Source organism: Salmo salar, chromosome ssa09 (genome assembly GCF_905237065.1).
Source record: "Salmo salar chromosome ssa09, Ssal_v3.1, whole genome shotgun sequence".
NCBI classification, from domain to species: Eukaryota; Metazoa; Chordata; class Actinopteri; order Salmoniformes; family Salmonidae; genus Salmo; species Salmo salar.
The window spans coordinates 138954076-138978446 of NC_059450.1; the positions used below are offsets into that span (position 1 = coordinate 138954076).

Consider the following 24371-nt stretch of genomic DNA (forward strand, 5'->3'; position numbering starts at 1 on the left):
TTACACCATTTTAAAGATACACTTCTCCTTAATGTAACCACATTGTCCGATTTCAAAAAGGCTTTACAGCGAAAGCAAAATGTTAGATTATGTTAGGAAAGTACATAGACAAAAATAACCACACAGCCATTTTTCAAGCAAGGAGATATGTCACAAAACCCAAAATACAGCTAAATGAACCACTAACCTTTGACGATCTTCATCAGATGACACTCCTAGGACATCATGTTACACAATACATGTATGTTTTGTTCGATAAAGTTCATATTTATATCCAAAAACAGAATTTTACATTGGGGCGTGATGTTCAGAAAATGTATTCCCACCAAAACTTCCAGTGAATGAGCATATCAATTTACAAAAATACTCATCATAAACGTTGACAAAATACATAACAACTATTTTAAGAATTATAGATACAGTACTCCTTGATGCAACCGCTGTGTCAGATTTTAAAATAGCTTTTCGGCGAAAGCACATTTTTCAATATTCTGAGTACATAGCTCGCCATCAAAGCAAGCTATACAGACACCCACCAAGTTCTGGAGTCACCTAAACTCAGAATTAGTATTATAAATATTCTCTTACCTTTACTGATCTTCGTCAGAATGCACTCCCAGGACTGCTACTTCCACAAGAAATGTTGTTTTTGTTCAAAATACTCCATATTTATGTCCAAATACCTCCGTTTTGTTCGTGCGTTCAGGTCACTATCCAAAGGCATAATGCGCGAGCGTAATTCGAGACACGAAAAGTCAAAATGTTCCATTACTGTTAGTAGAAGCATGTCAAATGTTGTTTACAATCAATCTTTATGGTATTTTTAACCTAAAAATGCGATAATATTCCAACCGGACAATACCGTATTCATTCCAGAAGAAAAAGAAGGAGGGACGCGCTATCGGGCTCGCGCATCACCAAGTCCTTTGTCCATAGGCAGTCCACTCATTGACTGAGCTCCTATTCTCTGCCCGGTTACAGGAGAATGATGAAAAAACACTGTCTGAAGGCTTTTGAGAGTGTTTTCTATCCAAATCTACTAATAATATGCATATTCTAGTTTCTGGGCCAGAGTAGTAACCAGTTTAATTTGGGTATGTTTTTCATCCGGCCGTGGAAATACTGCCCCCTACACTTTAAGAAGTTAATTGTTTATGGTTCATTGAACAAGCATGGGAAACAGTGTTTAAACCCTTTACAGCGAAGATCTGTGAAGTTATTTGGATTTTTACAAATTATCTTTGAAAGACAGGGTCCTAAAGAAGGGACGTTTCTTTTTTTGCTGAGTTTATGTGTGGGGTACAGAGATAAGGCGATTCAGAAATCAGATTAAACACTATTATTGCACACACTTATTATGTGACTTGTTAAGCACATTTTTCCTCCTGAACATATTTAGGCTTGTCATAACAAAGGGGTTGAATACTTATTGACTCAAGACATTTCAGCTTTTCATTTTTAGTTACTTTGTAAAATTTTCTAAAAACATAATCCACTTTGACGTGTGTGTAGGCAGTGGTGGAAAAAGTATCCAATTGTCATACTCAAGTAAAAGTGAAAGTCACCCAGTAAAATACCTCTTGGGTAATAGTGTATTTGGTTTAAATATACTTAAGTATCAAACGTAAATGTAATTGCTAAAATATACTTAAGTATTAAAAGTAAAATAAAAAAAGTCTAAATAATTTCAAAAATATTATATTATGCAATCCCAGACAGCACAATTATTATTATATTTTTTTTTGGACTGAAATTGTGGGATAAACAATGTTTTGAAACCTTCATCAATTACTATTATTTGGGATCAGTACTTTCCAAAGTTCTGTCACACAAAAAATTCCAGTAAGAAAAAAGCAGGAAATAGAATTATCCTAAATTATACTGTCAATGTTGAACTTTTCTTTGCTCAAATGTCAAAATCTCGGGTGAATGTTTTGAGGAAGTGTTGAGGCTATGAACTGCAGACACAGAAAGATGGCAACTTTGTTATGTCGAAAAAGTTTCCGTTTGAACATTTGAACTCCGTATGGACGTTTGACTAAAACAAGCTCTTCTTGATAATACATTTGACACATTAAATGTTATTTACTGCTACATTAAATCAAACATGCTGTGATTATCTTACATTAGGCTATATAGGCCTTCGCTGTGGCTCAGTTGGTAGAGCATGGTGTTTGCAACGCCAGCATGGTGTGTGCAACGCCAGGGTTGTGGGTTTGATTCCCACGGGGGGCCAGTACAAAAAAATGCATGAAAATGAAATGTATGCATTCACTACTGTAAGTCGCTCTGGATAAGAGCGTCTGCTAAATGACTAAAATGTAAAATATAAATAGCTATTCTAAGATAAATGTTTCCCTCAGAAAATTTAGGGAATCAGTCAGCATCAATTACCTATTTAATTCATACTGTGGTTGGTAACTTTTTAGCAAACTAGTACGTTGGTTATTAGGTCACAGTGTCACACCCTGATCTGTTTCACCAGTCTTTGTGATTGTTCTCCACCCCCCTCCAGGTGTCGCCCATCTTCCCCATTATCCCCTGTATATTTATACCTGTGTTCTCTGTTTGTCTGTTGCCAGTTCATCTTGTTTGTCAAGTCAACCAGTGTTTTTGTTCTCAGCGCCTACTTTTCCCAGTCTCTCTTTTTCTCGCTCTCCTGGTTTTGACCCTTGCCTGTCCTGACCCTAAGCCTGCCTGCCGACCTGTACCTTTGCCCCACCTCCGGATTTTTGACCTCTACCTACCCTGAGCCTGCCTGCCGTCCGGTACCGTTGCCCCACCTCTGGTTTACTGACCCCTGCCTGCCTTGACCTGTCTATTGCCTTCCCCTGTTGGTTTATTAAACCATTGTTAATTTGACGTTGTCTGCATCTGGGTCTTACCTTCATACCTGATACACAGCAAGCTTTTCTACATGACTTCTTCCTTGCATTGGAATGTTCCAAACCATTAGTCATTCTCAACATTACTTATACACTTAGAAAAAAAGGTGCTATCTCGAACCTAAAACAACCCAAAATAGTTCTACCTGGAACCAAAAAGGGTTCTCCTATGGGGGCAGCCGAAGAACCCTTTTGGAACCCTTTTTTCTAAGCGTGTAGGCCTCAGTTTGGAGAGGATCCTGTTGCCTTCTACAAAGTAATCAAAGAGGAACAAACAAACATTGTCCTCACAAATAATGGTCAAATGCACATCAGAAACATATAAATTAGTGAGTTCATGCAGAAGTTGTATAGGCAGCGGTTTAAAACTCATTTTTCAACCACTCCACAAATTTCTTGTTAACAAACTATAGTTTTGGCAAGTCGGTTAGGACATCTACTTTGTGCACGACACAAGTCATTTTTCCAACAATTGTTAACAGAGATTATTTCAGTTATAATTGACTGTAGCACAATTCCAGTGGGTCAGAAGTTTACATACATTACGATGACTGTGCCTTTAAACATCTTGGAAAATTCCAGAAAATTATGTCATGGCTTTAGAAGCTTCTGATAGGCTAATTGGCATCATTTGAGTCAATTGGAGGTGTACCTGTGGATATATTTCAAGGCCTACCTTCAAACTCAGTGCCTCTTTGCTTGACATCATGGGAAAATCAAAAGAAATCAGCCAAGAACTCAAAGAAATGTGTAGACCTCCACAAGTCTGGTTCATCCTTGGGAGCAATTTCTAATCACCTGAAGGTACCACGTTCATCTGTACAAACAATAGTACGCAAGTATAAACACCATGGGACCACGCAGCCATCATACCGCTCAGGAAGGAGACGCGTTCTGTCTCCTAGAGATGAACGTACTTTGGTGTGGAAAGTGCAAATCAATCCCAGAACAACAGCAAAGGACCTTGTGAAGATGCTGGAGGAAACAGTTACAAAAGTATCTATATCCACAGTAAAACGAGTCCTATATCGACATAACCTGAAAGGCCGCTCAGCAAGGAAGAAGCCACTGCTCCAAAACAGTCATAAAAAAGCCAGACCACGGTTTGCAACTGCACATGGAGACAAAGATCGCACATTTCGAGAAATGTTCTCTGGTCTGATGAAACAAAAATAGAACTGTTTGGCTATAATGACTATCGTTATGTTTGGAGGAAAAAAGGGGAGGCTTGCAAGCCGAAGAACACCATCCTAACCGTGAAGCACGGGGGTGGTAGCATCATGTTGTGGGGGTGCTTTGCTGCAGGAGGGACTGGTGCACTTCACAAAATAGATGGCATCATGAGGATGGAAAATGATGTGGATATATTGAAGCAACATCTCAAGACATCAGTCAGGAAGTTAAAGCTTGGTCGCAAATGGGTCTTCTAAATGGACAATGACCCCAGGCACACTTCCAAAGTTGTGGCAAAATGGCTTAAGGAAAACAAAGTCAAGGTATTGGAGTGGCCATCACAAAGCTCTGACCTCAACCCTATAGAAAATGTGTGGGCAGAACTGAAAAAGCGTGTGCGAGCAAGGAGGCCTTCAAACCTGACTCAGTTCCACCAGTTCTGTCAGGAGGAATGGGCCGAATATCACCCAATTTATTGTGGGAAGCTTGTGGAAGGCCACCCGAAACGTTTGACCCAAGTTAAACAGTTTAAAGGCAATGCTACCAAATACTAATTGAGTGTATGTAAACTTCTGACCCACTTGGAATGTGATGAAAGAAATAACATTTGAAATAAATCATTCTCTCTACTATTATTCTGACATTTCCCATTCTTAAAATAAAGTGGTGATCCTAACTGACCTAAAACAGGGAATTTTTACTAGGACTAAATGTCAGGAATTGTGAAAAACTGAGTTTAAATGTATTTGGCTAAGTTGTATGTAAACTTCCGACTTCAACTGTATATCTGTATAATCAGTCCTCTGATGTTATAGGAAGGTGATTAAATAAAATATTTACATTACAGAGCTACAATTGACCAATGGCAAATAATAGAAGTCTATGGACAATGACATTCCCTAATCCCACACTGCTTGCAATCAGGACTGCATGTCTCAGTCCAGGATTACAGTTTGTAATCTATTTCTTCAGACCCTCCAGACAGACCCTTGGAAATAAATACTCAGCGGTTTTTCATGATTATTCTTAAATGTTGCAAGAAATGATTTTCATCAACTAGTCCTACAGTCGTGGTCAAATATTTTGAGAATGACAAATATTAATTTCCACATAGTTTTCTGCTTAGATATTTTTGTCAGATGTTACTATGGAATACTAAAGTATAATTACAAGCATTTCATAAGTGTCAAAGGCTTTTATTGACAATTACATGAAGTTGATGCAAAGAGTCAATTTTTGCAGTGTTGACCCTTCTTTTTCAAGACCTCTGCAATCCGGCCTGGCATGCTGTCAATTAACATCGTTGGGAGAAGTTGCTCTCGGAGGATGTGTTGGTACCATTCTTTATTTTTGGCTGTGTTCTTAGGCAAAATTGTGAGTGAGCCCACTCCGTTTCCTGAGAAGCAACCCCACACATGAATGGTCTCAGGATGCTTTACTGTTGGCATGACACAGGACTGATGGTAGCGCTCACCTTGTCTTCTCCGGACAAGCTTTTTTCCGGATTCCCCAAACAATCGGAAAGGGGATTCATCAGAGAAAATGACTTTACCCCAGTCCTCAGCAGTCCAATCCCTGTACCTTTTGCAGAATATCAGTCTGTCCTTGATGTTTTTCCTGGAGAGAAGTGGCTTCTTTGCTGCCCTTCTTGACACCAGGCCATCCTCCAAAAGTCTTCACCTTACTCTGCGTGCAGAATGCACTCACACCTGCCTGCTGCCATTCCCGAGCAAGCTCTGTACTGGTGGTGCCCCAATCCCGCAGCTGAATCAACTTTAGGAGACGGTCCTGGCGCTTGCTGGACTTTCTTGGGTGCCCTGAAGCCTTCTTCACAACAATTGAACCGCTCTCCTTGAAGTTCTTGATGATCCGATAAATGGTTGATTTAGGTGCAATCTTACTGGCAGCAATATCCTTACCTGTGAAGCCCTTTTTGTGCAAAGCAATGATGACCGCACGTGTTTCCTTGCAGGTAATCATGATTGACAGAGGAAATGTATCTACAGTACACACACTTATATTGATTTAGAATTGAACACCTTAAACACTCCTACTGTGACATTAGGAATGTTTCCTTTTCCAATTGATGCTGTTGACAGATACAGTATAATCCTATATTTTTAGACATGGCCCTATTTTATATTTTATAACGCTGTTTATTAGAAAGAAAAATCTTAAATAGCCATATTACAGATTCCTAAAGATAAACATTTGTCCAAATACTAGCCACTGCTTTTTCCTAGTTTTGCCTTCAATGGCCTGTAACCAGTAGGTGTTGATCCCTCTCCAGGAACCAAAGGAAAAAAATACATCTATAGGAGCCTATGCAATCACAACACTGGAGTAATCTGAAATAATCAGCCCCAATGTCACGTAAACTCCAAACAACAGCTTTGTCTCACACAAAGCACTCAGAGCATGTGCTCACTGAATTTCAGATTCATACAGTACACTGCATGTATAGAAATATCTCAATGAGTGCATGCGAGCCCATCCTCTTTCCTAGTGTTTGTTTACCAAACCATAGTTTTTATAGCAGTCACTTACTATGGGTTAAAATAAAACCAAATCATCTATTTCAATGGAATGTAATGATTGGTTCCTTCCAAGTCATTTGAAGTAGGGTATAGATTGGAACACAAATGTCCACAAAATGCCCAGTCAATTACAGATATACTATATAATCTACTATAATCTACTTTAATTAACAGATGGCTATGTTGTTGTTTTTTGCCATTAACTCACATTGGGGTTGCAGAGGTCCACATCAGTAACAGAGAGGGGGACACCCTGGGGCGAGGGGTCCCGTTTCAGGCTCTCATCTTGGTTCAGCTCCTGGTGTTTGTCCTTGGCAAGGGGCAGGGTGTAGTCATGGGCATAAACGGGGTACTCTGTGAGGGGCCTGCGGTAGATGTGGTAGGACGTCCCACAGGCCGGAGCGTTCTCAGCTGAGTTACTCCAGCAATGGTTCCTCTGATGAGCTCCAGGGCCTCCAGGCCCGGTCCTCAGCTCCATGGCACCCGGGGCTAGGGTAGGATTCTCCTGGGCTGATGGTAGTACAGACTCACAATCAGCAGCTGACCTCCGGACCACATCCAGATACGGTCCTGGGATGGGCCCTGCTGGGTGGTGACCGGAGAAGAAGGGTACAGAAATGAACATCTGACAAATTATTGATATTCATCAAAATTCTATAGAACACATGTTTTGTCATGCTTTGTCATGTTGTTACTATCTATGTCAATATGATCAAGGAGACATACCATAAGTGGCTTGGTCTGTGGTAGATTTTCTGAGTTCTTTACTTCGTGTGGTGTCCTGATTTTTCTTGGCCCATTCTTTTCCATTTTTTGCACTCCCTTTCTTCCAAGTCTTCTGATTCCCAGTCTTTTGACTCCCAGGCTTTGGACTCCTTTTGATTGGCACTCTGGGCCTGGCCACTTCCCCGTTGGCATGGACAATCTGGAGCGTCAACAAAAATCAAACACGTAATAAAAACATGTCCGTTTTGGAGGTTGTCAATAACCACGTTTCCATTCACAGTTTCTATCCAACTTAAGTCATCATATAAAAAAATTATAATAATATGACAACTGTGATGAAAACAGGAAGTTTCGGTACAAGTTTATAAATGCTGACAGATAATTTCCTCGTTTGACACGGTTGGATCTTTTTGTGTCAATAAAATGAATTAGGACAGAAATGGCAGTGGAAATGGTGGAAATACCTTTATGAGCCATTACTGATGTAATAACCATCATATCTAAGTAAACTTGGAGTAACACGATGATATGGTGTGTGGTTCTTATCCCACTACGCATCGGGAAACCATGCAGTTTATTAGGTTACAGATCAAATAAGTTTGATGAACATCAGAGGATGGTAAATAGACTGTGATCTTGATGCTCCTTTTCAATAAATATTGAGGGTCTTGTTCTGGTGACATGATGATCGACGCTTGACAGCCGTCTGACAAATACACATTTTCTCGCTCTTATCAATAATAATCTCATCATGTAGACCAACTTTTTCACTCAGGCCCCCCTTCCAGCATTGGGGAACATCCCGTGCCTCCCACGTCTATTTCTATAGGCACAAGCACTGTTCATGACACAAACTGTTCACATCCCTCTTGGTGGAGAGAAAATGTTACAGGTTATTAATGTTACAGCTTATTTCCTTCAATTCTACACGTTTTGTCATGGGTGCAGAGAATATTTTGCCGTTTTGAAGCTAGTTTTCTTGCAATTTATTCTATACATTTTGCCATGTCTGTTTATTAATGTGATATTTGAGTGACTCAAACATTACAACAAAATCTATGGGATAAAAAACCTGGATAAATAAAGTTAGCTGACATGGGCTAGTTGATCTGGACACAGATTTTCACCTTGTCAGCTTGGAGATTTGATCTTGCAACCTTTCGGTTACAAGTCCAATGCTCTAACCCCTAGGGTAGGTGACAGGTAGCCTAGTGGTTAGAGCGTTGGACTTGTAACCAAAATGGTTGCAAGATCAAATCCCTGAGCTGACAAGGTGAAAATCTGTCATTCTGAACATGGTAGTTAACCTTGTGTTCCTGGGCCGTCATTGAAACAAATATTTTGTTCTTAACTGACTTGCCTAGTTAAATAAAGGTAAAAAAAATAATCTGACAAGTTATAAATTGCTCTCTGAGGAATGCAATGCCTGACATTGCACGTTGTGCATTATACTACTACAACTTTGAAGAGTAAGTTGAAAATTGGATTGAGTTCCTACAACTCCAAAAAATATTTGGGGAACCACTGATGTAGACTATACCCACACAGCCTACCTGCACTGTATCTGCAAACTGTTGGTAAGCCACACGTGCCAAGACCAGAGTAGGCCCATTTGCTATTTAACGCAACAGTTTGTGACAAAAATATCGGTAGAGTTGAAAATGCGATGGAAACATTTGGAACTTTAGGTACATGAAAACTTAAGAGAAGATTACGTTTTGTGTGCAATACGTCATCACTCACTGATTTGTATCTGCAAAAAGTTAATCTGGTGGAAACACCACTGGTGGAAAAATGCACAGATGTTCTTTATGTGGATTCTAGAGTATGTATATTGGTGTGAAAATATGTTGCCAATTGGATGGAAACCTAGCTATTGTCAGGTTCAAAAAGCTCAGTCGTGTCTTATGGTGGTTTTACGGGTTAGTATTATGAACAGCTAGTCATGCATTTTCTCTGGGTGAGATGCTGGCACTACTGGTGTCCAAATCCCATTTTCTGATACCAGCACACTGCACTAGACTTGTTAGCATCTGTGCCAAGCTGCCAACACAGCGATTGAGAGAGGCTCTGAGTGCCCAAATGTGGATCCACTCCAACACCATTGGCAAGCAATACCATGTCTGGACCACACTGTGAATTAGTGAGAGTAGGCACTCCCTTGGCACTCCCATGGTGCCACCCCAACAACCCACCCCTCTTTGCCATGTGGCCCAGAGATTATGGGGGCATAGTGGTACCCATCTCCCAGCTGAGCCATCTGTACAGCATTAAAACTTAATCAGCATTTGTGTTAAGTGATTGCCCAATTTAAGGCCAAGAGGCTCTTTGGATGTGAAAACAGGCAGACCGCCGTCCCATTATAAGACTGTAAAACTCTGGGCTGCCATGGGATGTGCAGCATGGAGTCTGCTGCTGGGCCGATCACTCACCAGGTCTCTCTGCCTGCTGTTGGGCCTGTCTGGATTCTGAGCCCACCCCTCGTAACTCACCATCTACATACAACAACAGAAAGAAAACATTTATTAAATCAACCTTAGGAAAAAATAGATAGAGCAAATAGAAATATGTAAATTGTAAATAAATTGTATAAGCTGATGGTACTGGACAAAGTGAAGGATGGTTATTTTCCCCAACCTGAGTTGGTGGTATTGGTGGGGTTGGTGGTTTTTCATTCTTCTTTATGCTCGACTTGCATCCTCCTCTTCCCCCTTTGGTCTTGACATCGGTTCTGATCATGGCTTTGGCCTGGACCTCAGTTCTGAGCATGGGCTTAACCATCTCTGAACAACAGAGTCACACCAGTCAGAAGTCTCTCTAAACTCCTAAACCTTGATAGGTAATGTTCCAATATAGCACTGTGATTGAGACTTTTATTTTGAGATATAATCTCTTGTGTCCATTCATAATCACATTCAGTTTCAGTACTATACAGTGAAGTCTACCCTGTGTCTCATGTACTACACACTAATGCAATGCCCCCACCACAACTTCATGTACTGTAGTACACTGACTAAATGACACATGCCCTGCATCACCCCCAGCGTTACGAAACGAATATCCTGTTGTCACAGTGCATTCGGAAAGTATTCAAACCCTTTTACTTTTTTTTTGTTACGTTACAGCCTTACTCTAAAATGTATTAAATAAACAATTTTCCTCATCAATCTACACATAATACACAATAATGTCAAAGTGACAACAGGTTTTTAGATTTTTTTTCAAATGTATAAAAAAATACAAATAAAAGACCTTATTTACATAAGAATTCAGAACATTTGCTATGCGACTCGAAATTGAGCTCAGGTGCATCCTGTTTCCATTGATCATCCTTGAGATGTTTCAACAACTTGATTGGAGTCCACCTGTGGTACATTCAATCATTTGGACATGATTTGGAAAGGCACACACCTGTCTATATAAGGTCCCACAGTTGACAGTGCATGTCAGAGCAAAAACCAAGCCATGAGGTCGAAGGAATTGTCAGTAGAGCCCCGAGACAGGATTGTGTCGAGGCACAGATCTGGGGAAGGGTACCAAAAAATGTCTGTAGCATTGAAGATCCCCAAGAACACAGTGGCCTCCATCATTCTTAAATGGAAGAAGTTTGGAACCACCAAAACTCTTCCTAGAGCTGGCTGCCCAGCCAAACTGAGCAATCGGGGTAGAAGGGCCTTGGTCAGGGAGGTGACCAAGAACCCGATGGTCACTCTGACAGAGCTTCAGAGTTCCTCTGTGGAGATGGGAGAACCTTCCAGAAGGATAAGCGTCTCTGCAGTACTCCACCAAACAGGCCTTTATGGAGAGTGGCCAGACGGAAGCTACTCCTCAGTAAAAGGCACATGACAGCCCGCATGGAGTTTACCAAAAGGCACCTGAAGGACGCTCAGACCACGAGGAACAAGATTCTCTTGTCTGATGAAACCAAGCTTGAACTATTTGGCCTGAATGCCAAGCGTCACATCTGGAGGAAACCTGGTACCATCCCTACGTTGAAGCATGGTGGTGGCAGCATCATGCTGTGGGGATGTTTTTCAGTGGCAGGGGCTGAGAGACTAGTCAGGATCGAGGGAAAGATGAACGGAGCAAAGTAGAGAGATCCTTGATTAAAACTGTCTCCAGAGCGCTCAGGCTTCAGACTGGGGCGAAAGTTCACAACAACCCTAAGCACACAGGAAAGACAACGCAGGAGTGGCTTTGGGACAAGTCTCTGGATGTCCTTGAGTGGCCCAGCCAGAGCCTGGACTTGAACCCAATCGAACATCTCTGGAGAGACTTGAAAATAGCTGTGCAGCGATGCTCCCCATCCAACCTGACAGAGCTTGAGAGGATCTGCAGATATGAATGGGAGAAACTCCCCAAATACAGGTGTGCCCAGCTTGTAGTGTCATACCCAAGAAGACTCAAGGCTGTAATCAATGCCAAAGATGCTTCAGCATAGTTCTGAGTAAAGGGTCTGAATACTTATGTAAATGTGATATATAATTCATATTTTTTTACTAACATTTCTAAAAACATTTTTTTGCTTTGTTATTATTGGGTATTGTGTGTAGATTGACAGGGAAAAACTATTTTATCAATTTATAATAAGGCTGTAATGTAACAAAATGTAGAAAAAGTGAAGGGGTCTGAATACTTTCTGAATGCACTGTAATTCATCCAAGGCCTGACAGCCAAGTGTGTTAAGAAAAGCTCCAGTTGCACAACACTCTACGTAAGAGGGATTTGGGTGCTATGGAAATCTCATCAGACACTTGAAAACTGTAGGCCACACTCAAGTGACGCCACAGCCAGATCCCATGTGGTGGAGTGTCTAAATGAAAGCATGTGAATAGATCCGCTTAACCTCAAAATCCCCAAACAATTTACCTTCGTTTTGATTGTTCACAATGTGGACTAAATCTAAATCGTTTTCTGGAGGGACTTTGGCGGGCAGCCAGAGAGCAGTATTGCCGCTGGCAGCGGCATGATCTGCAGGGAGAGAAATCCAAACTGTTAAGGGTTTATTTGGCTGACCAAGTTCAGGTCAGGCCACAGTGAAAAAAAAATGGAGGCCCTAAGTACCACAGACAGACAAGTAGGTTACCGTGGCTGGCTATGAGAGTTTAAGCTTTCCAATTTTATTTTTGAATGTGTCCTCCTCCTTCAAACAAGTTTTGCAACAAAATACTGTAGTAGACTCCTAGGACAAGTGCCAGTGATCTTTTTACCTCATTCAGCACAAAAACATCTAGAGGTTTTGGTGCAATGCTCTCTTGGCAATGTAACTGTTTGTCTGTGCATTGCTCATGTTTGACTATTCGGTTGAAAATGTGTGTCTGGCTAATGCTAAACTGTTGATTGATCGTCTTTCAGATGGGACGTTAAACGGGTGTCCTGACTCTCACTAAAGATCCCATGGCACTTATCGTAAGAGTAGGGGTGTTAATCCCGGTGTCCTGGCTAAATTCCCAATCTGGCTCTCATACCATCATGGCCACCGAATCATCCCCAGCCTCCAATTGACTCATTTCATCCCCCCTCCTCTCCGCTGTAACTCTTCCCCAGGTCGTTGCTGTAAATGAGAATGTGTTCTCATTCAACTTACCTGGTAAAATAAGGGTAAAATAAAAATGATATAAAATTGTATTTTTGTTCTTAGTGGTATAGTATATCATTTAGTCACACACTCTTGATGCTGGTGATTCCCTGATCCACCTCTACGCAGACGACACCATTCTGTATACTGGACCTTCTTTGGACACATTGTTAACTAACCTCCAGACAAGCTTCAATACCATATAACTCTCCTTCTGTGGCCTCCAACTGCTCTTAAATGCAAGTAAAACTAAATGCATGCTCTTCAACCGATCGCTGCCCACACCTGGCCGCCCGTCCAGCATCACTACTCTGGACGGTTCTGACTTAGAATATGTGGACAACTACAAATACCTAGGTGTCTGGTTAGACTGTAAACTCTCCTTCCAGACTCACATTAAGCATCTCCAATCCAAAATTAAGTCTTCCTATTTCGCAACAAAGCATCCTTCACTCATGCTGCCAAACATACCCTCGTAAAACTGCGCTCCAGCAGGTATATTTCACTGATCACCCCCAAAGCCAATTCCTCCTTTGGCTGCCTTTCCTTCCAGTTCTCTGCTGGCAATGACTGGAACGAATGGCAAAAATCACTGAAACTGGAGACTCACATCTCCCTCACTAACTTTAAGCATCAGCTGTCAGAGCAGCTCACAGATCACTGCACCTGTACATAGCCCATCTGTAAATAGCCCATCCAACTACCTCATCCCCATACTGTATTTATTTATTTGATTTATTTTGCTCCTTTGCACCCCAGTATCTCTACTTGCACACTCATCTTCTGCACATCTACCACTCCAGTGTTTAATTGCTATTTTGTAATTATTTCTCCACTATGACCTATTTATTGCCTTACCTCCCTTATCTTACCTCATTTGCACACACTGTATATAGACTTTTTTCTATTTTATTATTGACTGTATGTTTGTTTATTCCATGTGTAACTCTGTGTTGTTGTTTGTGTTGCTCTGCTTTGCTTTATCTTGGCCAGGTTGCAGTTGTAAATGAGAACCTGTTCTCAACTAGCCTACCTGGTTAAAAAAAGGTGAGAATAAAAATTTTAAAAAAGTATTGAAAAAAATCTGCCTGGCTATCACTTCTCTTTTCATCAAGTACACCTCACAAGCAAACCTTTATTATACATACCTAATGTTGCGTTATCTGATGCTGATTTGGATACATGTGTTCTGAAATGAAAGGGCAGACAAATTACAGGATTAAAGCCACAATCTGCCATTTCAACAACCTGATTGACCCAAAGGGATACTGTGCACTTAAGACAGTAAGTCCCAGGGATCTTTGCATTAGATCTGACTACAATTTAAGTGGATATTGTTTTAATTCCCAGTCTAACCACAACACTATTTTATTACCAAGGGGCTGTGAACCGTATTGTGGTCTACTGCTATAGATGTATTTAAAGAAAGTCCTGGTATGTCTTCAAGTGAGAGAGAATTCCCATATAATTCAATCATGTAAGTTGTTGTGGTTCAACATTTGTCTTTGCAGTTTATAGCTGTCTAAATCCATAAAGGACATAGAGATTGCTCTTAAGTGCTGCTTGTGTAGCTTTTGAAGTGGGACATCAATTAGAGAAGCCAAAGGTGTTGACTGAGATCTGTAGAGTACGTGGATGGACTCAAATCCACTTACTCAAACTAGCACAGAGCCCTGTGCCTCCTGCTTTCTTGGCAACCAACATAACAGGGCCTCCTTTTCATCTGATCACATAAGATTGGTTTGACAAGTGACACCGAAATGAAAATGAAATTTTCCAGTGTGTAATTGATTTGGATTGTGATATTTCTTCCTTTCCAATCCTTTGCTTTAGAGAGCAGTATATAAATAGACAGATGCTTGGGGGGCTTACAGTGGGAAATCTACATAGGGGCAGAAAGGCAGGAAGCTTGGTAAAGATTTACGACTTAAAGTATTATCCCTTGGCAGGATAGAGCGCCTTTGGAGACATTTAACTCTACATTTAACTCAGGGCTGCTCCACTCCCATGTGCTTTTTATTATGGATACACTACCCTGCTGTCAATAGAAACCGATCTGAGAAAAGTATGACATGAACTCACCTTCTTTTCTTCTTTTTGGTGTTGTTCTGCATCTGGGAGATCTCCTGAAAGCAAAAGACAACCGTATCAATCTTTGATTCTACATGCTTATACTGTATGTGCTCCCGAGTGGCGCAGAGGACTGAGGCACTGCATCTCAGTGCAAGAGGCATCACTACAGTCCCTGGTTTGTATCACATCTGGCCGTGATTGGGAGTCCCATAGGACGTCACACAATTGGGCCAGTGTCTGCCGGGGTAGGCCGTCATTGTAAATAAGAATTTGTTCTTAACTGACTTGCCTAGTTAAATAAAGGTTCAATAAAAAATGTAAACATGTGGAAGAGCTTGCCTGTTGTCAAGAAAACATTTGCATAAACATGACAAAATTATTGGTTGTGATGTCCACGTTATCTTAGCAGAACAGAATGGATTGGCGGCTGATGGTTATGACTTTAGGACCAGCTGTCAATGGATTGTTTTCATCTTCATAATTGAATAATGAGCTTTATTGTTTGGGTCTAATCTAGTCCTCTGGCAGACCACAAATCTCAACTCCTGCGAGAACAGGTACCCCACAAGGTTTAGCTCTGGTTTGTCCAGATGGCTAACTTATACCCATGACATGGCATTATATAAATTATACACTATATAGTTGACAATATCCTGCCATGAATGAGCTTATCAGTGAGTATGTTGGGGGCACAGAAAAAAGAGGAGCTACAGATTTTAGCATTTGGTATGTTTAAGGTCAAGATCTTAATTCTGGAAAATGGACATCCCCATGAAAACTCAATCTAAGGGTACAAAGTGTGTGTGCGTTTTTGTGTGTGTGTATATGTGTGTGTATGTGTGCATTCATTTGCATAGGTGTATTCATCCGTTTGTGCACACGTGTGCATATTGCATATGTGTGTGTGTAATCACCATGGAGATGGATCGTCCCGAGCCACGCAACTTGGGGTTTTCATTCAGCAGCACGGCGGGGCTACAAGAGCGGCTGGAGGAACGGCTGGAGGAACGGCTGGGGATGGTGTAGACCTGGGCATCACTGGAGTCCTGCACAGCCTCATATAGACTGCCCATAGAACCCTCCTGGACACACACACACACAATCACAGACACAATCAGGAGACACACTGTAGACTGCTGCGCTAATCTAGCAACAAAGAACAGTTTGAGATTTCTTGCATATTGGGGGAAGGTTGATAAGTATTGATCAGATATCTCTATGGCTTACCATCTCTTGATTGAATTATTTTTACACTGAAAAAACATATAAACGCAACATGTGAACTGTTGTTGGTCCCATGTTTCATGAGCTGAAATAAAAGATCCCAGAAATGTTTCATATGCACAAAAAGCTTCTTTTATTATGTCTCAAATTTGGTGCACAAATTTGTTTGTATCCGTGTTAGTAAGCATTTCTCCTTTGCCAAGATAATCCATCTACCTGACAGGTGTGGCATATCAAGAAGCTGATTAAACAGCATGATCCTTACACAGGATTGTGCTAGGGAGAATAAAAGGCCACTCTAAAATATGCAGTTTTGTCACCCAACACAATTTTTTTAATTTTTTTATTTTATTTCACCTTTAATTAACCAGGTAGGCTAGTTGAGAACAAGTTCTCATTTGCAACTGCGACCTGGCCAAGATAAAGCGTAGCAATTCGACACATACAACAACACAGAGTTACACATGGAATAAACAAAACATACAGTCAATAATACAGTAGAACAAAAGAAAACAAAATGTCTATATACAGTGAGTGCAAATGAGGTAAGTTAAGACAATAAATAGGCCATGGTGGCGAAGTAATTACAATATAGCAATTAAACACGGGAATGGTAGATGTGCAGAAGATGAATGTGCAAGTAGAGATACTGGGGTGCAAAGGAGCAAGATAAATAAATAAATACAGTATGGGGATGAGGTAGGTAGATAGATGGGCTGTTTACAGATGGGCTATGTACAGGTGCAGTGATCTGTGAGCTGCTCTGACAGCTGGTGCTTAAAGTTAGTGAGGGAGATATGAGTCTCCAGCTTCACAGATTTTTGCAGTTCGTTCCAGTCATTGGCAGCAGAGAACTGGAAGGAAAGGCGGCCAAAGGAGGAACTGGCTTTGGGGGTGACCAGTGAGATATACCTGCTGGAGCGCATGCTACGAGTGGATGCTGCTATGGTGACCAGTGAGCTGAGATAAGGCGGTGCTTTACCAAACAGAGACTTGTAGATAACCTGTAGCCAGTGAGTTTGGCGACGAGTATGAAGCGAGGGCCAACCAACGAGAGCGTACAGGTCACAATGGTGGGTAGTGTATGGGGCTTTGGTGACAAAACGGATGACACTGTGACAGACTGCATCCAGTTTGTTGAGTAGAGTGTTGGAGGCTATTTTATAGATGACATCACCGAAGTCGAGGATCGGTAGGATGGTCAGTTTTACGAGGTTGTGTGTTTAGCAGCATGAGTGAAGGATGCTTTGTTGCGATATAGGAAGCCGATTCTAGATTCAATTTTGGATTGGAGATGCTTAATGTGAGTCTGGAAGGAGAGTTTACAGTCTAACCAGACACCCAGTGTAACGGTCGTCGTGAACACAGGACCAAAACGCAGCGGGAATATGAATGCTTATCATTTTTAATATTGAGAAAAGTGAACACTTACAAAATAAACAAAACAACAACTACACAGTTCCATAAGGCAAAGTAGCTATACAGAAAACATCTACCCACAAAACCCCAAGGAAAAACAGGCTGCCTAAGTACGACTCCCAATCAGCAACAATGATATACAGCTGTTCCTGATTGAGAGCCATACCCGGCTGAAACAAAGAAATCTCAAACATAGAAACACGGACATAGAATGCCCACCCAAATCACACCCTGACCAAACCTAAATAGAGACATAAAAAGGCTCTCTCAGGTCAGGGCGTGACACTCAGGTATTTGTAGTTGTCCACGTATTCTAAGTCAGAGCCGTCCAGTGTAGTGATGCTGGATGGGCGAGCAGGTGTGGGCAGTGATCGATTGAATAGCATGCATTTAGTTTTACCTGCGTTTAAGAGCAGTTGGAGGCCACGGAAGGAGAGTTGTATGGCATTGAAGCTCGTCTAGAGGATAGTTAACAAAGTGTCCAAAGTGTCCGGAGTGTCCACAGTGTCCACAATGCCACACAGCAGACCACGTCTAACCACGCCAGCCCAGGACCTCCACATCCGGGATAGTCTGAGACCAGCCACCTGGACAGCTGATAAAACTGTGGGTTTGCACAAACTGTCTGAAACCATCTTACGGAAGCTCATCTGCATGCTTGTTGTCCTCACCAGGGTCTTGACCTGACTGCAATTCGGCGTCGTAACCCGACTTCAGTGGGCAAATGTTTACCTTTGATGACCACTGGCACATTGGAGAAGTGTGCTCTTCATGGATGAGTCCCAGTTACAACTGTCCCAGGCAGATGGCAGACAGCGTGTATGGCATTGTGTGGGGAGCAGTTTGCTGATGTCAACGTTGTGAACAGCGTTCCCCATGGTGGCGGTGGGGTTATGGCATTGGCAGGCATAAGCTACAAACAACGAACACAGTTGCATTTTATCGATGGCAATTTAAATGCACAGACATACCGTGACAAGATCCTGAGGCCCATTGTCGTTCCATTCATCCGACACCATCACCTCATGTTTCAGCGTGATAATGCACAGCCCCTTGTCGAAAGGATTTGTACACAATTCCTTGACGCTGAAAAGCCATTGAAGAGGAGTGGGACAACATTCCACAGGCCACAATCAACAATCAATCAAGTCTATGCGAAGGAGATGAGTCGCCCTGCATGAGGCAAATGGTGGTCACACCAGATACTGACTGGTTTTCTCATCCACGCCCCTACTTTTTAAGGTATCTGTGACCAACAGCTTCATATCTGTATTCCCAGTAATGTGAAATCCAGAGATTACGGTCTAATACATTTATTTCAATTGACTGATTTCCTTAAATGAACTGTAACTCAGTAAAATTGATGAAATTGCTTCATGTTGCGTTTATATTTTAGTAAAAATGTAAAAAGACAGTCTGTCAGCAGCACCTGTAGAACTGTCTTGATCCATTACATCTGGGACACTACTATGTATTGTGAACTATTCCGTAGTAGATCCTGATACACATGATGGTGAATAACAACAGAAACAACAAAGCTGCAATCAAAAGCCTGAAGCAGCAATCACGCTTCATCAAACTGCTGATCTTGGATCAGTTCTGAGGACAAGTCGGTCAATAATAACTGTGTTCAACATCCCTAACATCTGGTCAAGGAGAGGACTTGGTAGGCTACAGATGTGCTTGTGATTTATTTACTTTCTATGAAAACTCCCATACTTGGGTCATCCCAAAAACAACCCATCAAAGCTACACTCTAGTGTAATTACAGTAATAGCATCACTTAGTTGCTTCCATACACAATCACAGAAATGTACGGTACAAGACACAATTGTACTCCTTCCAAAGACTACAACAGCCATTTTAAAAGTAGATTTTATAGCACCATAAAATTCATCAAAGACACTGAAGTAAAGCCCCACAGAAATCCTAGTCTGTTTGTGTCCTGCTGGGCTCAAATCCACCACCAAATCAAGCCATGCTGCTCCAGTGGCGTAGCGCAAAGTCCAAGGGGCAGAGAGAAAAGATGTTTTTAAACTAATTTCCTGTCATAAAAAAACTGAACAATCATGGCTTATGATTTGTTCATGTACTTTTTGGGGTGGCAAGTTGTGCTATGCCAGTGTGCTATGCCAGTGTGCTACGCCAGTGTGCTGTATTTTTAGGAACACATCAGCCCCTCCTCAACACACAGACATGTCTGAGAGAGAGAGAAGCCCTACACTCTGAGGAGAGGTAGAAAAAGAAAGTTGAGCCTTACCAGAGAGAAGCAGAAGAGGTTCATATTTGTAGAGAGGAAAGACTATACCAGTCTCTTTCCGCTGGAGCTGTTGAGAGCGGTGTGGACTGGATAGAGCTGTAGAGAGCGATGTGGACTGGACAGAGCTGTAGAGAGCTGTGTGGACCGGACAGAGCTGTGGAGAGTGATGTGGACTGGACAGAGCTATAGAGAGCGGTGTGAACTGGACAGAGCTGTAGAGACTGTTGTGGACCAGACAGAGCTGTAGAGACCTGTGCCGGGGAGTCACTCCGTCAGAGACACAACAGCCCTCTGCTAGTCGCTTGTCAAGGGCTGCCTGCCTGCCTGCCTGCCTGCCTGCCTGCCTGCCTGCTTGCATGCCTGCCTGCCTGCCTGCCTGCCGTCTGCTCAGATTAATATCACACGAAATCCCTCCCATAATCCAACAGAAGGAGGGACCATTACTCCATTAAAACCAAAGAGACCTCACTCATTCACAAAAGAAGCCCCTCACTGGAGTACCAGAATGCTACACTATATACACTACCGTTCAAAAGTTTTAGAACACCTACTCATTCAATTTTTTATTTTTTTATTTTATTATTTTATAAATTGTTGAATAATAGTGAAGACATCAAAACTATGAATAACACATATGGAATCATGTATTATGTCACGGGCTGGCTCGAGGAACAACAGGAGAGGTAGAGTCAGGCGCAGGAGACAGAGAGAGTTCGTGACCACCCTTCTTTATTTGAAGCACTGTACGTGGTCGACAAGGTATAGGGGCGCAGCCCAGAACGATTCTGCGGTGGTGTACACAAAATAAAAGAAACCACTGGCAGAAGGAAAAACTAAATACACGTTCTTACGAACACACAAAACCCGGACAAGCAACACAATCACGTACAACCACATACATCCTACGCTAACCTAAATAACCCCCCCTTACTAATGACTAACCCAAAACAGGTGTGTGCCTACCTAGACCTAACCAAACGAAAGTGAAACAAAAAGGGATCGATGGTAGCTAGTAGGCCGGGCGACGACGACCGCCGAGCTCCGCCCGGCCGAGGAGGGGGCGCCACCATCCGTCACTGTCGTGACAGTACTCCCCCCCTGACGCGCGGCTCCCGCAGCGCCGACGCCGGCCTCGAGGACGCCCGGAGGGCGAGGCGCAGGGCGATCCGGATGGAGGCTGTGGAACTCCCGGATGAGCGCTGGGTCCAGTATGTCCTCCACCGGTACCCAGCACCTCTCCTCCGGGCCGTACCCCTCCCAGTCCACGAGGTACTGCAGGCCCCTCGCCCGGCGTCTGGAGTCCAAGATGGACCGGACTGTGTACGCCGGGGGCCCCCCGATGTCCAGGGGGGTGGAGGGACCTCCCGTACCTCATTTTCCTGCAGCGGACCAGCTACCACCGGCCTGAGGAGAGACACATGAAACGAGGGGTTAATGCGATAATAAGAAGGAAGTTGTAATCTGTAACACACCTCGTTTATTCTCCTCAGGACTTTAAATGGCCCCACAAACCGCGGACCCAGCTTCCGGCAGGGCAGGCGGAGGGGCAGGTTCCGGGTCGAGAGCCAGACTCTCTCCCCTGGGGTGAACACCGGGGCCTCGCTGCGGTGCCGGTCAGCGCTCGCTTTTGTCGTACCCTGGTTCGTTCCAGGGATTCCTGCACAGCGTTCCAGGTCTCCCTTGAGCGCTGAACCCATTCCTCCACCGCAGGGGCCTCCGTCTGGCTCTGATGCCATGGCCCCAGGACCGGCTGATAACCCAACACACATTGGAATGGTGATATGTTGGTGGAGGAGTGGCGCAAAGAGTTCTGAGCCATTTCGGCCCATGGCACGAACCTTGCCCACTCCCCTGGCCGGTCCTGGCAGTAGGACCGCAGGAACCTGCCCACCTCCTGGTTTACCCTTTCCACCTGCCCATTACTTTCGGGGTGAAACCCCGAGGTCAGACTGACCGAAACCCCAGTCGCTCCATAAACGCCCGCCACACTCTGGACGTGAACTGGGGGCCTCGATCTGAGACGATATCCTCGGGCACCCCGTAGTGCCGGAAGACGTGGGTGAATAAGGCTTCTGCGGTCTGCAGGGCCGTAGGAAGACCGGGTAACGGAAGCAGACGGCAGGACTTAGAAAACCGGTCCACAACGACCAGGATCGTAGTGTTGCCCTGAGACGGCGGGAGATCGATCAAGAAATCCACCGCCAGGTGGGACCATGGTCGTTGTGGAACCGGGAGGGGTTGTAATTTCCCTCTAGGCAGGTGCCTGGGAGCCTTACTCTGAGCGCACACCGAACAGGAGGAGACATAGTGCCTCACGTCCCTCACCAAGGTGGGCCACCAGTATCTCCCACTAAGACCACGCACTGTCCGCTCAACCCTTGGGTGACCCGAGGAGGGAAGCGTGTGAGCCCACCGAATCAGCCGATCGCGAACATCGAGCGGAACGTACTTACGACCCACTGGACACTGCGGAGGAGTAGGCTCCGTCCGTAACGCCCGCTCGATGTCCGTGTCCACCTCCCAGACCACCGGTGCCACCAGGCAGGAGGCTGGAAGTATGGGAGTGGGTTCGGTGGACCGTTCCTCGGCGTCATGGAGACGAGACAGTGCGTCGGCCTTAGTGTTCCGGGGAACCTGGGATATACGAGATGTTAAACCGAAATCTCGTAAAGAACATCGCCCACCTGGCTTGACGCGGGTTCAGTCTCCTCGCCGCCCGGATGTACTCCAGATTGCGGTGGTCAGTCCAGATGAGAAAAGGGTGACGTGCCCCTCAAGCCAATGTCTCCACACCTTCAGGGCTCTGACCACAGCCAACAGCTCCCTGTCCCCCACATCATAGTTACGCTCCGCCGGACTCAACTTCCTAGAGAAGAAGGCGCAGGGGCGGAGCTTTGGGGGCGCCCGAGCGCTGGGACAGCACGGCTCCTACCCCAGCCTCGGACGCGTCCACCTCCACTATGAAGGGCAAAGAGGGGTCCGGTGCGCCAGCACCGGAGCGTCGGTGAACAAAACCTTCAGACGACTAAAGGCCCTGTCCGCCTCCGCGGACCACTGCAACCGCACCGGGCCCCCCTTCAACAGTGAGGTAATGGGAGCCGCCACCTGACCAAAGCCCCGGATAAACCTCCGGTAGTAATTGGCAAATCCCAAAAACCGCTGCACCTCCTTCACCGTGGTGGAGTCGGCCAATTACGCACGGCTGAAACGCGGTCACATTCCATCACTACCCCTGATGAGGAAATGCGATACCCCAAGAAAGAGACGGCTGGTTTGGAAAACTCACATTTCTCAGCCTTGACGTATAGGTCATGCTCCACCAGTCGCCCAAGCACTTTACGCACCAGAGACACATGCTCGGCGCGTGTAGTGGAGTAGACCAGAATGTCATCGATGTACACCACTACACCCTGACCGAGCAGGTCCCGTAGAATCTCATCCACAAAGGATTGAAAGACTGCGGGAGCATTCTTTAACCCATACGGCATGACGAGGTACTCATAATGGCCAGATGTGGTACTAAATGCCGTTTTCCACTCGTCCCCTCCTCGGATACGCACCAGATTATATGCGCTCCTGAGATCCAATTTCGTGAAGAAGCGCGCCCCGTGAAATGACTCCATCGCCGAGGCGATGAGAGGTAGTGGGTAACTGAAACCCACTGTGATGGCATTTAGACCTCTATAGTCAATGCACGGGCGCAGACCTCCCTCCTTCTTCTTCACGAAAAAGAAGCTCGAGGAGACGGGTGAGTGAGATGGCCGAATGTATCCCTGCCTCAAGGACTCAGTGACGTATGTCTCCATAGCCGCTGTTTCCTCCTGAGACAGGGGATAAACGTGACTACGAGGAAGGGCAGCGCCCACCTGGAGGTTTATCGCACAGTCTCCTCGTCGATGAGGTGGTAATTGGGTCGCCTTCGTTTTACTGAAGGCGATAGCCAAATCGGCATACTCTGAGGGAATGTGCACGGTGGATACTTGGTCTGGACTCTCCACCGTAGTCGCACCGATGGAAACTCCTATGCACCTGCCCGAGCACTCATTTGACCACCCCTTAAGAGCCCTCTGTCCCCACGAAATCTTAGGGTTGTGAGTGGCTAGCCAGGGAATCCCTAGAACCACTGGAAATGCTGGGGAATCGATGAGGAAAAGACTAATCCATTCCTCATGACCCCCCGCATTACCATGACCAGAGGCACAGTGACCTCCCTGACCAGCCCTGACCCTAGTGGTCGACTGTCTAGGGCGTGCACGGGGAAGGGTTGGTCCAACTGGACCAGGGGAATCCCTAACTTAGCCGCGACCCCACGGTCCATAAAACTCCCTGCTGCGCCTGAATCGACTAGCGCCTTAAACCGGGAGTGAGGGGAGAAACAAGGAAAGGACACTGACACATACATGTGACGGACAGGGGGCTCTGGGTGAGGCTGGTGCTGACTCACCTGAGGTGTCAAAGGAGCGCTCTGCCTGCCCTCTGGACTCCTAGGGGAGTCT

At 44.3% G+C, this 24371-nt stretch overlaps 1 protein-coding gene across 1 annotated transcript; it reads right to left on the minus strand.

Moving 5' to 3' along the window:
• Positions 1-6380: 6380 nt before the first annotated feature.
• Positions 6381-20232, minus strand: LOC106613068 (uncharacterized). The gene is made up of 9 exons (XM_045724698.1): positions 19876-20232; positions 15887-16054; positions 14982-15025; positions 14048-14088; positions 12191-12292; positions 9959-10104; positions 9754-9816; positions 7322-7520; positions 6381-7177 (listed from the first exon to the last, which is right to left on the minus strand). Exons 1-9 carry the CDS (start codon positions 19897-19899, stop codon positions 6795-6797), a joined length of 1170 nt encoding a protein of 389 aa, XP_045580654.1. The 5' UTR covers positions 19900-20232; the 3' UTR covers positions 6381-6794.
• Between the last annotated feature and the right edge of the window lie 4139 nt (positions 20233-24371).

Bases quoted from the DNA above. Each gene is read 5' to 3' on its own strand.
- LOC106613068 (XM_045724698.1), bottom strand. From the start codon at position 19,899: ATGAACCTCTTCTGCTTCTCTCTG. The intron at 16,055-19,875 runs GTAAGGCTCAAC...GTGTGTGTCCAG, and splicing joins ACCTCTTCTGCTTCTCTCTG to GAGGGTTCTATGGGCAGTCT. The intron at 12,293-14,047 runs GTATGTATAATA...CTCTCCCTGCAG, and splicing joins ATCAGATAACGCAACATTAG to ATCATGCCGCTGCCAGCGGC.